General features: G+C 46.6%; 1 protein-coding gene across 4 annotated transcripts in view; it reads right to left on the bottom strand.

Annotated features, from left to right (window-relative positions):
- The window catches only part of LOC139546245 (syntaxin-binding protein 5-like), a 232336-nt gene that overhangs the window by 125930 nt on the left and 93561 nt on the right, over positions 1–12845 (bottom strand). For all 4 annotated transcript variants that reach the window (XM_071354386.1, XM_071354387.1, XM_071354388.1 and 1 more), the window contains exon 4: positions 6520–6620. In XM_071354386.1, the coding sequence (XP_071210487.1) occupies positions 6520–6620 (101 nt within the window). The remainder of the gene's footprint in view (positions 1–6519; positions 6621–12845) is intronic.

Below are 12845 nucleotides of genomic sequence, written 5' to 3'. Positions count from 1 at the left end.
AGTAAACGTAGAGAAATTATGGAGTAAACATGGAGAAATGATGGAGTAAACGTAGAGAAATTATGGAGTAAACATGGAGAAATTATGGAGTAAACATGGAGAAATTATGGAGTAAATGTGGGGAAATTATGGAGTAAACGTGGAGAAATTATGGAGTAAACATGGAGAAATTATGGAGTAAACGTAGAGAAATTATGGAGTAATCGTGGAGAAATGATGGAGTAAACGTGGGGAAATGATGGAGTAATCGTGGAGAAATTATGGAGTAAACGTGGGGAAATGATGGAGTAATCGTGGAGAAATTATGGAGTAATCGTGGAGAAATTATGGAGTAAACATGGAGAAATTATGGAGTAAACATGGAGAAATTATGGAGTAAACGTGGAGAAATTATGGAGTAAACATGGAGAAATTATGGAGTAAACATGGAGAAATTATGGAGTAAACATGGAGAAATGATGTAGTAAACGTGGAGAAATGATGTAGTAAACGTGGGGAAATGATGGAGTAAACGTGGGGAAATGATGGAGTAAACGTGGAGAAATTATGGAGTAAACATGGAGAAATTATGGAGTAAACATGGAGAAATTATGGAGTAATCGTGGAGAAATTATGGAGTAATCGTGGAGAAATTATGGAGTAAACATGGAGAAATTATGGAGTAATCGTGGAGAAATTATGGAGTAAACATGGAGAAATTATGGAGTAATCGTGGAGAAATTATGGAGTAATCGTGGAGAAATTATGGAGTAAACGTAGAGAAATTATGGAGTAAACATGGAGAAATTATGGAGTAAACGTGGGGAAATGATGGAGTAAACGTGGGGAAATGATGGAGTAATCGTGGAGAAATGATGGAGTAAACGTGGGGAAATGATGGAGTAATCGTGGAGAAATTATGGAGTAATCGTGGAGAAATTATGGAGTAAACATGGAGAAATTATGGAGTAAACATGGAGAAATTATGGAGTAAACGTGGAGAAATTATGGAGTAAACATGGAGAAATTATGGAGTAAACATGGAGAAATGATGTAGTAAACGTGGAGAAATGATGTAGTAAACGTGGGGAAATGATGGAGTAAACGTGGGGAAATGATGGAGTAAACGTGGAGAAATTATGGAGTAAACATGGAGAAATTATGGAGTAAACATGGAGAAATTATGGAGTAATCGTGGAGAAATTATGGAGTAATCGTGGAGAAATTATGGAGTAAACATGGAAAAATTATGGAGTAAACATGGAGAAATTATGGAGTAAACATGGAGAAATTATGGAGTAAACGTGGAGAAATGATGTAGTAAACGTGGGGAAATGATGGAGTAAACGTGGGGAAATGATGGAGTAAACGTGGAGAAATTATGGAGTAAACATGGAGAAATTATGGAGTAAACATGGAGAAATTATGGAGTAAACGTAGAGAAATTATGGAGTAAACATGGAGAAATTATGGAGTAAACATGGAGAAATTATGGAGTAAACGTGTGGAAATGATGGAGTAAACGTGGGGAAATGATGGAGTAATCGTGGAGAAATGATGGAGTAAATGTGGAGAAATTATGGAGTAAAAATGGAGAAATTATGGAGTAAACATGGAGAAATTATGGAGTAAACGTAGAGAAATTATGGAGTAAACGTAGAGAAATTATGGAGTAAACGTAGAGAAATTATGGAGTAAACGTGGAGAAATTATGGAGTAAACGTAGAGAAATTATGGAGTAAACGTGGAGAAATGATGGAGTAAACATGGAGAAATTATGGAGTAAACGTAGAGAAATTATGGAGTAAACATGGAGAAATGATGGAGTAAACATGGAGAAATTATGGAGTAAACATGGAGAAATGATGGAGTAAACATGGAGAAATTATGGAGTAAACGTGGGGAAATGATGGAGTAAACGTGGGGAAATTATGGAGTAATCATGGAGAAATGATGTAGTAAACGTGGAGAAATGATGGAGTAAACATGGAGAAATTATGGAGTAAACATGGAGAAATTATGGAGTAAACATGGAGAAATTATGGAGTAAACGTAGAGAAATTATGGAGTAAACGTAGAGAAATTATGGAGTAAACGTAGAGAAATTATGGAGTAAACGTGGAGAAATTATGGAGTAAACATATTGTCACTTTCCTGACCTGTTTTCTCTTGTTTTGTATGTCTTTATTGGTCAGGGCGTGAGTGTTGGGTGGGCAGTCTATGTTTTGTATTTCTATGTTGGGTTTTGTGTTCGGCCTGGTATGATTCTCAATTAGAGACAGGTGTGTATCGTTTGTCTCTGATTGAGAGTCATACTAAGGCAGCCAGGGTTTCACTGGTGTTTTGTGGGTGTTTGTTTCCTGTGTTAGCGTTTGGGCCACACAGGACTGTTGCAGGTTAGTCACGTTTGTTGTTTTGTATATTTGTAGTGTTTGTTGGTTTGCCATTAAAATCATGAATACCTCCTACTCCGCATCTTGGTCCGATCCTCCTCGTCTGAGGAGGAGAACGACATTGACAGCCGTTACAGAAACACCCACCAAACCAGGACCAAGCGGATTGGAGAAGGACGGCAAGAACCAAAGCAATGGAGAGAAGAGGAATGGACATGGGAGCAAATACTCAACGGAGAAGGACCCTGGGCTAAGGTGGGAGAGAATCGCCGCTCTCGGGAGGAGAAGGAGACAGCCACAGCCCAGGAGCGCTGGTATGAGGAGGCAGCACGTAAGAGAGGCTGGAAGCCCGAGAGGCTCACCCAAACATTTCTTGGGAGGGGGCTAAAGGGGAGTGTGGCGAAGCCGGGTTGGTTACCTGAGCCAACTCCCCGGGCTTACCGTGGAGTGAGAGGGCGTCGTACTGGTCAGACACCGTGTTATGCGGTAAAGCGCACGGTGTCCCCAGTACGCGTGCTTAGCCCAGTGCGGGCTATTCCACCTTGCCGCACTGGGAGGGCTAGGTTGGGCATCGAGCCGGATGTCATGAAGCCGGCCCAACGTATCTGGCCTCCAGTACGTCTCCTCGGGCCGGCGTACATGGCACCAGCCTTACAGGTGGTGTCCCCGGTTCGCCTGCATAGCCCAGTGCGGGCTATTCCACCTCGCCGCACTGGCAGGGCTACGGGGACCATTCAACCTGGTAAGGTTGGAGAGGCTCGGTGCTCAAGAGCGCGTGTCCTCCTTCACGGTCCGGCATATCCGGCGCCACCTTCCCGCCCCAGCCCAGTACCACCAGTGCCTACACCACGCACCAGGCTTCCAGTGCATCTCCAGAGCCCTGTTCCTCCTCCCCGCACTCGCCCTGAGGTGCGTGCCCTCAGCCCGGTACCTCCAGTTCCGGCACCACGCATCAGGCCTATTGTGCGTCTCAGCCGGCCAGAGTCTGCCGTCTGCCCAGCGGTGCCTGAACTGCCCGTCTGCCCAGCGGTGCCTGAACTGCCCGGCTGCTCAACGCCGTCTGAGCCATCTGTCTGCCCAGCGCCGTCTGGGCCATCCGTCTGCCCAACGCCGTCTGAGCCATCCGTCTGCCCAACGCCGTCTGAGCCAGCCGTCTGCCCAACGCCGTCTGAGCCATCCGTCTGCCCAACGCCGTCTGAGCCATCCGTCTGCCCAACGCCGTCTGAGCCATCCGTCTGCCCAACGCCGTCTGAGCCATCCGTCTGCCCAACGCCGTCTGAGCCATCCGTCTGCCCAACGCCGTCTGAGCCATCCGTCTGCCCAACGCCGTCTGAGCCATCTGTCTGCCCAACGCCGTCTGAGCCATCTGTCTGCCCAACGCCGTCTGAGCCATCTGTCTGCCCAGCGCCGTCTGAGCCATCTGTCTGCCCAGCGCCGTCTGAGCCATCCGTCTGCCCAACGCCGTCTGAGCCATCCGTCTGCCCAACGCCGTCTGAGCCATCCGTCTGCCCAACGCCGTCTGAGCCATCCGTCTGCCCAGCGCCGTCTGAGCCATCCGTCGGCCAAGCGCCATCTGAGCCATCCGTCTGCCACGAGCCATTAGAGCCGCCCGTCTGTCCCGAGCCGCTAGAGCCGTCCGTCAGTCAGGAGCTGCCAGAGCCGCCAGCCAGTCAGGAGCTGCCAGAGACGCCAGCCAGTCAGGAGCTGCCAGAGACGCCAGCCAGTCAGGAGCTGCCAGAGACGCCAGCCAGTCAGGAGCTGCCAGAGACGCCAGCCAGTCAGGAGCTGCCAGAGACGCCAGCCAGTCAGGAGCTGCCAGAGACGCCAGCCAGTCAGGAGCTGCCAGAGACGCCAGACAGTCATGAGCTGCCCTACGGTCATGAGCTGCCCTACAGTCATGAGCTGCCCTACAGTCATGAGCTGCCCTACAGTCATGAGCTGCCCTACAGTCATGAGCTGCCCTCCAGTCATGAGCTGCCCTCCAGTCATGAGCTGCCCTCCAGTCATGAGCTGCCCTCCAGTCATGAGCTGCCCTCCAGTCATGAGCTGCCCTCCAGTCATGAGCTGCCCTACAGTCATGAGCTGCCCTCCAGTCATGAGCTGCCCTCCAGTCATGAGCTGCCCTCCAGTCATGAGCTGCCCTCCAGTCATGAGCTGCCCTACAGTCATGAGCTGCCACCCAGTCATGAGCTGCCACTCAGTCCGGAGCTGCCACTCAGTCCGGAGCTGCCACTCAGTCCGGAGCTGCCCCTTATCCCGGAGCTGCTGCCCCTTATCCCGGAGCTGCTGCCCCTTATCCCGGAGCTGCTGCCCCTTATCCCGGAGCTGCTGCCCCTTATCCCGGAGCTGCTGCCCCTTATCCCGGTGCTGGCCCTTATCCCGATGCTGCCCCTTCATTTAGGTGGGTTGAGTTGGAGGGTGGTCATTGGGAGGGGGATACGGAAGCGGGGAGTGACTATGGTGGGGTGGGGACCTCGCCCAGAGCCTGAGCCACCACCGTGGTCAGATGCCCACCCAGACCCTCCCCTAGACTTTGTGCTGGTGCGCCCGGAGTTCTCACCTTAAGGGGGGGGTTATGTCACGTTCCTGACCTGTTTTCTCTTGTTTTGTATGTCTTTATTGGTCAGGGCGTGAGTGTTGGGTGGGCAGTCTATGTTTTGTATTTCTATGTTGGGTTTTGTGTTCGGCCTGGTATGATTCTCAATTAGAGACAGGTGTGTATCGTTTGTCTCTGATTGAGAGTCATACTAAGGCAGCCAGGGTTTCACTGGTGTTTTGTGGGTGTTTGTTTCCTGTGTTAGCGTTTGGGCCACACAGGACTGTTGCAGGTTAGTCACGTTTGTTGTTTTGTTTATTTGTAGTGTTTGTTGGTTTGCCATTAAAATCATGAATACCTCCTACTCCGCATCTTGGTCCGATCCTCCTCGTCTGAGGAGGAGAACGACATTGACAGCCGTTACACATATAGAAATGATGGAGTAAACGTAGAGAAATGATGGAGTAAACGTGGAGAAATGATGGAGTAAACGTAGAGAAATGATGGAGTAAACGTGGAGAAATGATGGAGTAAACTTGGAGAAATGATGGAGTAAACATAGAGAAATTATGGAGTAAACGTGGGGAAATTATGGAGTAAACGTGGAGAAATGTTGGGTTCAGTGGGTTTAAATCTGCCTACCAGTCAGAGGACAGAGGGAGATGTCAAAATGCTGAATTCTGGCACAGACTTTATTCTTATGAAACAATGCAGATTGTACATGTGGTCTATAATAAGGGTACTTAATATAACAGCCTTTTAAAATACAATATTGGTGTATTATTTCTACTTAAAATATCAAAGTGTCGCAGAAGTGATTCATTTCGTGGGACGACTCATATACAGTAAATTCTGGAAAAAAAGACAATTTCGATTGGTGATGGGAGACATCAGACCAGGTTCTCCTTGTTCTGTTCTGCCTCTGGGAAGAAACAACTCATCCATGTTGGTGCTGGGTGATATCAGACCAGGTTATGGGGCAGCAGGTAGTCTAGTGGTTAGAGCATTGGGCCAGTAACCAAAAAGTTGTTGGATCGAATCCCCAAGCTGACAATGTAAAAAGATGTCGTTCTGCCCCTGAACAAGGCAGTTCCCCGGTAGGCCATCATTTCAAATAAGAATTTGTTCTTAACTGACTTGCCAAGTAAAATATATAGAAATATATGGATTTGTACAGACTTTCTTAAAGTTGTATGGCCCCTCCTTTTTATTTCTAATCTCTTGCTTCAATACATTGATGCAGACACCAAGAAAATATCAGAGCAAAGTTTTGAGAAAACATACTAAAATATTAAAGCAGAAGATACTAGTCTGACTCTAATATATGAATGGTGAACCTTGAGACAGGTAGATAGATGTATGCTGTCTAACTATAATTTATTTTGGCATACACTTGCCTTGAAGTCTAATCCATCTCATTGAGCCATGAGATGTCAAACAGAAAATATTCATGCCCATGCAAGGTCCTATGTGTGTGTGTGTGTGTGTGTGTGTGTGTGTGTGTGTGTGTGTGTGTGTGTGTGTGTGTGTGTGTGTGTGTGTGTGTGTGTGTGTGTGTGTGTGTGTGTGTGTGTGTGTGTGTGTGTGTGTGTGTGTTACTGAAGTTCTTACCTCTCCCTGTTGAATTTGAGCGAGTGCAGGACGGCTGGGCGTCTCTGGCGAAGGTTCCACAGGTGCAGTGTGTCATCTGCACATGCTGTGACCAGAGCTCCCTGAAGGAGAGGTACAGAACACAGACAGTCAGTACACCAGAGCTCCCTGAAGGAGAGGTACAGAACACAGACAGTCAGTACACCAGAACTCCCTGAAGGAGAGGTACAGAACACAGAGAGTCAGTACACCAGAACTCCCTGAAGGAGAGGTACAGAACACTGAAAGTCAGTACACCTGAGCTCCCTGAAGGAGAGGTACAGAACACAGAGAGTCAGTACACCAGAGCTCCCTGAAGGAGAGGTACAGAACACAGACAGTCAGTACACCAGAACTCCCTGAAGGAGAGGTACAGAACACAGACAGTCAGTACACCAGAGCTCCCTGAAGGAGAGGTACAGAACACAGACAGTCAGTACACCAGAACTCCCTGAAGGAGAGGTACAGAACACAGAGAGTCAGTACACCAGAGCTCCCTGAAGGAGAGGTACAGAACACAGACAGTCAGTACACCAGAGCTCCCTGAAGGAGAGGTACAGAACACAGACAGTCAGTACACCAGAGCTCCCTGAAGGAGATGTACAGAACACAAACAGTCAGTACACCAGAGCTCCCTGAAGGAGAGGTACAGAACACAGACAGTCAGTACACCAGAGCTCCCTGAAGGAGAGGTACAGAACACAGACAGTCAGTACACCAGAGCTCCCTGAAGGAGAGGTACAGAACACAGACAGTCAGTACACCAGAGCTCCCTGAAGGAGAGGTACAGAACACAGACAGTCAGTACACCAGAACTCCCTGAAGGAGAGGTACAGAACACAGACAGTCAGTACACCAGAACTCCCTGAAGGAGAGGTACAGAACACAGACAGTCAGTACACCAGAGCTCCCTGAAGGAGAGGTACAGAACACAGACAGTCAGTACACCAGAACTCCCTGAAGGAGAGGTACAGAACACTGAAAGTCAGTACACCTGAGCTCCCTGAAGGAGAGGTACAGAACACAGAGAGTCAGTACACCAGAGCTCCCTGAAGGAGAGGTACAGAACACAGACAGTCAGTACACCAGAACTCCCTGAAGGAGAGGTACAGAACACAGACAGTCAGTACACCAGAGCTCCCTGAAGGAGAGGTACAGAACACAGACAGTCAGTACACCAGAACTCCCTGAAGGAGAGGTACAGAACACAGAGAGTCAGTACACCAGAGCTCCCTGAAGGAGAGGTACAGAACACAGACAGTCAGTACACCAGAGCTCCCTGAAGGAGAGGTACAGAACACAGACAGTCAGTACACCAGAGCTCCCTGAAGGAGAGGTACAGAACACAGACAGTCAGTACACCAGAGCTCCCTGAAGGAGATGTACAGAACACAAACAGTCAGTACACCAGAGCTCCCTGAAGGAGAGGTACAGAACACAGACAGTCAGTACACCAGAGCTCCCTGAAGGAGAGGTACAGAACACAGACAGTCAGTACACCAGAGCTCCCTGAAGGAGAGGTACAGAACACAGACAGTCAGTACACCAGAGCTCCCTGAAGGAGAGGTACAGAACACAGACAGTCAGTACACCAGAACTCCCTGAAGGAGAGGTACAGAACACAGACAGTCAGTACACCAGAACTCCCTGAAGGAGAGGTACAGAACACAGACAGTCAGTACACCAGAACTCCCCGAAGGAGAGGTACAGAACACAGACAGTCAATACACTAGGGCTCTCAAACCTATTCCAGTAAGGGAGATACTTTTTAAAAATAAAACGTTGCAAGTTACTCCTTTTTTTTCTAGCTTTCAAATAGGCACATTCCTCTCCTCTCCCGTGCCTGGTGTTTGTCTACGCTAAGGAACAGGGGAAGACTTGCAGGGGAGAGGAGAAGTGTGTATAATAACTTGCAAATCGATTTCCTCCGAAGTTGAGAAAGAGAGGGAGAAAGTGGGAGAAAGAAAGGGAAGGCGTACGACGGAGTTTGGGGATGAAAGAGAGAGTTGAGAGAGTTGCACTGCATGTGGTGCATGTTAGTATATTCAGCGTGTATATGTTTGGAAGTGGGGAGGCAGGTAGCCTAGCAGTTCTTCTTTGTGCCGACAAGTTGAAAAATCTATCGATGTGCCTTTGAGCAAGGCACTTAACCCTAATTGCGTATGTAAGTATCTCTGCATTAGAACTTCTGCTAAATGTAAAACATGTAAATGCTGTATGTGTTGACAGAGAGCAGACACCATCAGACGTATGTGTCTCTGCAGACAGGAGCTGTACGTACAGAAACAGGGGAGAAATGAGGTCCCCAGACACAGAGGTTGACAGTTAGTACTTGGAAATGCAGACGTAATGACACAGAGAATCAGTATGCATGAGTCCTATTGGCCGCAGTCAAAAGGAGGGAAGGGGAAGGGAATTTAACCTTTATTTAACTAGGTAAATCAGTAAAGAACAAATTCCTATTTACAATGACGGCCTACCCCTGGGCCAAACCCGGACGACTTTATGCCAATTGTGCGCCGCCCCGATGGGACTCCCAATCACAGCTGGTTGTGATACAGCCTGGAATCGAACCAGGGTCTGTAGTGATGCCTCTTGCACTGAGATGCAGTGCCTTAGACCGCTGTGCCACTCGGGAGCCCAAAAGGGGAAAGGGGGTACCAAGTCAGTTGTACAACTGAATGCCTTCAACCAAAATGCAGTTATGTAAAGTACTTAAGTAAAAATACTTTTAAGTACTACTTAAGTCGTTTTTATTTTTGACAACTTTTACTTTTACTTCCCTACATTACTGAACTAAACAATGTACTTTTTACTCCATACATTTAACCATGACACCCAAAAGTACTCATTACATTTCGAATGCTTAGCAGGACAGGAAAATGGTCCAATTCACACATTTCTCAAGAGAACATCCCTGGTCCTCCCTACTGCCTCTGATCTGGCAGACTCACTTAACACAAATGCTTCGTTTGTAAATTATGTCTCAGTGTTGGAGTGTTCCCCTGGCAATCCGTAAATAAAAATAACATGCCGTCTGCTTTGCTAAATATAAGGAATGTGAAATGATTTACACTTTTACTTTTGATACTTAAGTATATTTTTGCAAATAAATTTACTTTTTGATACTTAAGTATTTTAAAAAACAAATACTTTTAGACATTTACTCAAGTAGTACTTTACTGGGTGACTTTCACTTTTCTACTAAGGTACAGTATCTTTACTTTTACTACAGTATGACACTTGGGGTACTTTTTCCAACACTGCCGAAATCTCTATTCCACATTTAATTCAACCCCTCTGAATCAGAAAGGTGCGGGGGGTGGGGGGGGGTGCAGCCTTAATAGACGTCCACATCATCTGCACCCAGGGAGCAGTTGTTGTTGGGGGTTAACTGGCTTGGCAAGTGAAGAATGCCATTAGACTGAGAAAAGAGCCTTCTGGGACACCGTCGTTTCTCACTGGGGGAAAATGTACATGTTCTCACTGAAAGGATTGTAAATGAGGTGTCAGTTCGGCTCAGACCTCCAGCTGTAACTGGAGACATGTTCCTATAGCCCTGTAGACGTTAGCTGTAACTCAGACATGTTCCTATAGCCCTGTAGACGTTAGCTGTAACTCAGACATGTTCTTATAGCCCTGTAGACGTTAGCTGTAACTCAGACATGTTCCTATAGCCCTGTAGACGTTAGCTGTAACTCAGACATGTCCCTATAGCCCTGTAGACGTTAGCTGTAACTCAGACATGTTCCTATAGCCCTGTAGACCTTAGCTGTAACTCAGACATGTTCCTATAACCCTGTAGACGTTAGCTGTAACTCAGACATGTTCCTATAACCCTGTAGACGTTAGCTGTAATCCAGACATGTTCCTATAACCCTGTAGACGTTAGCTGTAACTCAGACATGTCCCTATAGCCCTGTAGACGTTAGCTGTAACTCAGACATGTTCCTATAACCCTGTAGACGTTAGCTGTAACTCAGACATGTTCCTATAGCCCTGTAGACATTAGCTGTAACTCAGACATGTTCCTATAGCCCTGTAGACGTTAGCTGTAACTCAGACATGTCCCTATAGCCCTGTAGACGTTAGCTGTAACTCAGACATGTTCCTATAGCCCTGTAGACGTTAGCTGTAACTCAGACATGTTCCTATAGCCCTGTAGACGTTAGCTGTAACTCAGACATGTTCCTATAGCCCTGTAGACGTTAGCTGTAATTCAGACATGTTCCTATAGCCCTGTAGACGTTAGCTGTAACTCAGACATGTTCCTATAGACCTGTAGACGTTAGCTGTAATCCAGACATGTTCCTATAACCCTGTAGATGTTAGCTGTAACTCAGACATGTTCCTATAGCCCTGTAGACGTTAGCTGTAACTCAGACATGTTCCTATAGCCCTGTAGACATTAGCTGTAATTCAGACATGTTCCTATAGCCCTGTAGACGTTAGCTGTAATTCAGACATGTTCCTATAGCCCTGTAGACGTTAGCTGTAACTCAGACATGTTCCTATAGACCTGTAGACGTTAGCTGTAATCCAGACATGTTCCTATAACCCTGTAGATGTTAGCTGTAACTCAGACATGTTCCTATAGCCCTGTAGACGTTAGCTGTAACTCAGACATGTTCCTATAGCCCTGTAGACGTTAGCTGTAACTCAGACATGTTCCTATAGCCCTGTAGACGTTAGCTGTAATTCAGACATGTTCCTATAGCCCTGTAGACGTTAGCTGTAACTCAGACATGTTCCGATAGCCCTGTAGACGTTAGCTGTAATCCAGACATGTTCCTATAACCCTGTAGATGTTAGCTGTAACTCAGACATGTTCCTATAACCCTGTAGACCTCTAGCTGTAACTCAGACATGTTCCTATAGCCCTGTAGACGTTAGCTGTAACTCAGACATGTTCCTATAGCCCTGTAGACGTTAGCTGTAACTCAGACATGTTCCTATAGCCCTGTAGACGTTAGCTGTAACTCAGACATGTTCCTATAACCCTGTAGACGTCAGCTGTACATGTAAACAATTATCTGAAATCTGAACTTCAGGAACATCATGTGCCAATGATTCTAGATGTTTGTTCAGCTAAAATTAAGTGTAGTTCTAACAAACCAGTATGAATGACACATCAAATCAAATGTATTTATAAAGCCCTTCTTACATCAGCTGATATCTCAAAGTGCTGTACAGAAACCCAGCCTAAAACATTTTTTACATTTACATTTTAGTCATTTAGCAGACGCTCTTATCCAGAGCGACTTACAGTAGAGTGCATACATTTTATTAAATTTTTTTACATACTGAGACAAGGATATCCCTACCGGCCAAACCCTCCCTACCGGCCAAACCCTCCCTAACCCGGACGACGCTATGCCAATTGTGCGTCGCCCCACGGATCTCCCGGTTGCGGCAGGCTGCGACAGAGCCTGGGCGCGAACGCAGCCCAGCCTGGGCGCGAACCCAGAGACTCTGGTGGCGCAGCTAGCACTGCGATGCAGTGCCCTAGACCACTGCGCCACCCGGGAGATAAAACCCGGGAGATAAAACCCCAAACAGCAAAGCAATGCAGATGTAGAAGCAATGAGAGAATACATGATGTATTGTTGTTGGGTAAAATACTTGTTTCAGTTACCGACTCATTCATTTGTTTTCTCTTCAGTGTGAGAGATTGACCTTTACTGTGTATAACCTCTCCCTCCCTGTTAAAAAACACGACAGCTAATCATAACAGCATATTAGCATATGAGCTGTTTATAAACCACAATAAATTAACCTCCACAAAATAATTAAGCAGCAGGGAAAATAACGAACGACACAATTGCTTGTGTTTCTCACCCTCTTTGCCCAATTTGGTGTCACTGAACCCTTATCCTGTTTTAGAGAGCTCTGGGTGTGTTGGGTGGCGAATAGCATTAACTCGGATTAGCTCAACTATAAGGGAGTGAAAGTTATTTATACTATGAGTGTAACGGTTGCTCTCCTCCTCTTCGTCTGAAGAGGAGGAGTAGGGATCGGACCAAAACGCAGCGTTGTATGAAGACATAATGAATTTATTAAACAAGACGAACACTGACACGAAAAACACTTGACTAACTACAAAACAACAAAACGACGTAGACAGACCTGAACATGTGAACTTACAATATAACACGAAGAACGCACGAACAGGAACAGACTAAACAAACGAAACAGTCCCGTGTGGTACATAAACAGACACGGAAGACAATCACCCACAAACAAACAGTGAGAACAGCCTACCTTGATATGGTTCTCAATCAGAGGAAACGTCAAACACCTGCCCCTAA

Source organism: Salvelinus alpinus, chromosome 20 (assembly GCF_045679555.1).
Source record: "Salvelinus alpinus chromosome 20, SLU_Salpinus.1, whole genome shotgun sequence".
NCBI classification, from domain to species: Eukaryota; Metazoa; Chordata; class Actinopteri; order Salmoniformes; family Salmonidae; genus Salvelinus; species Salvelinus alpinus.
This window is presented reverse-complemented; position numbering and strand designations above follow the sequence as displayed.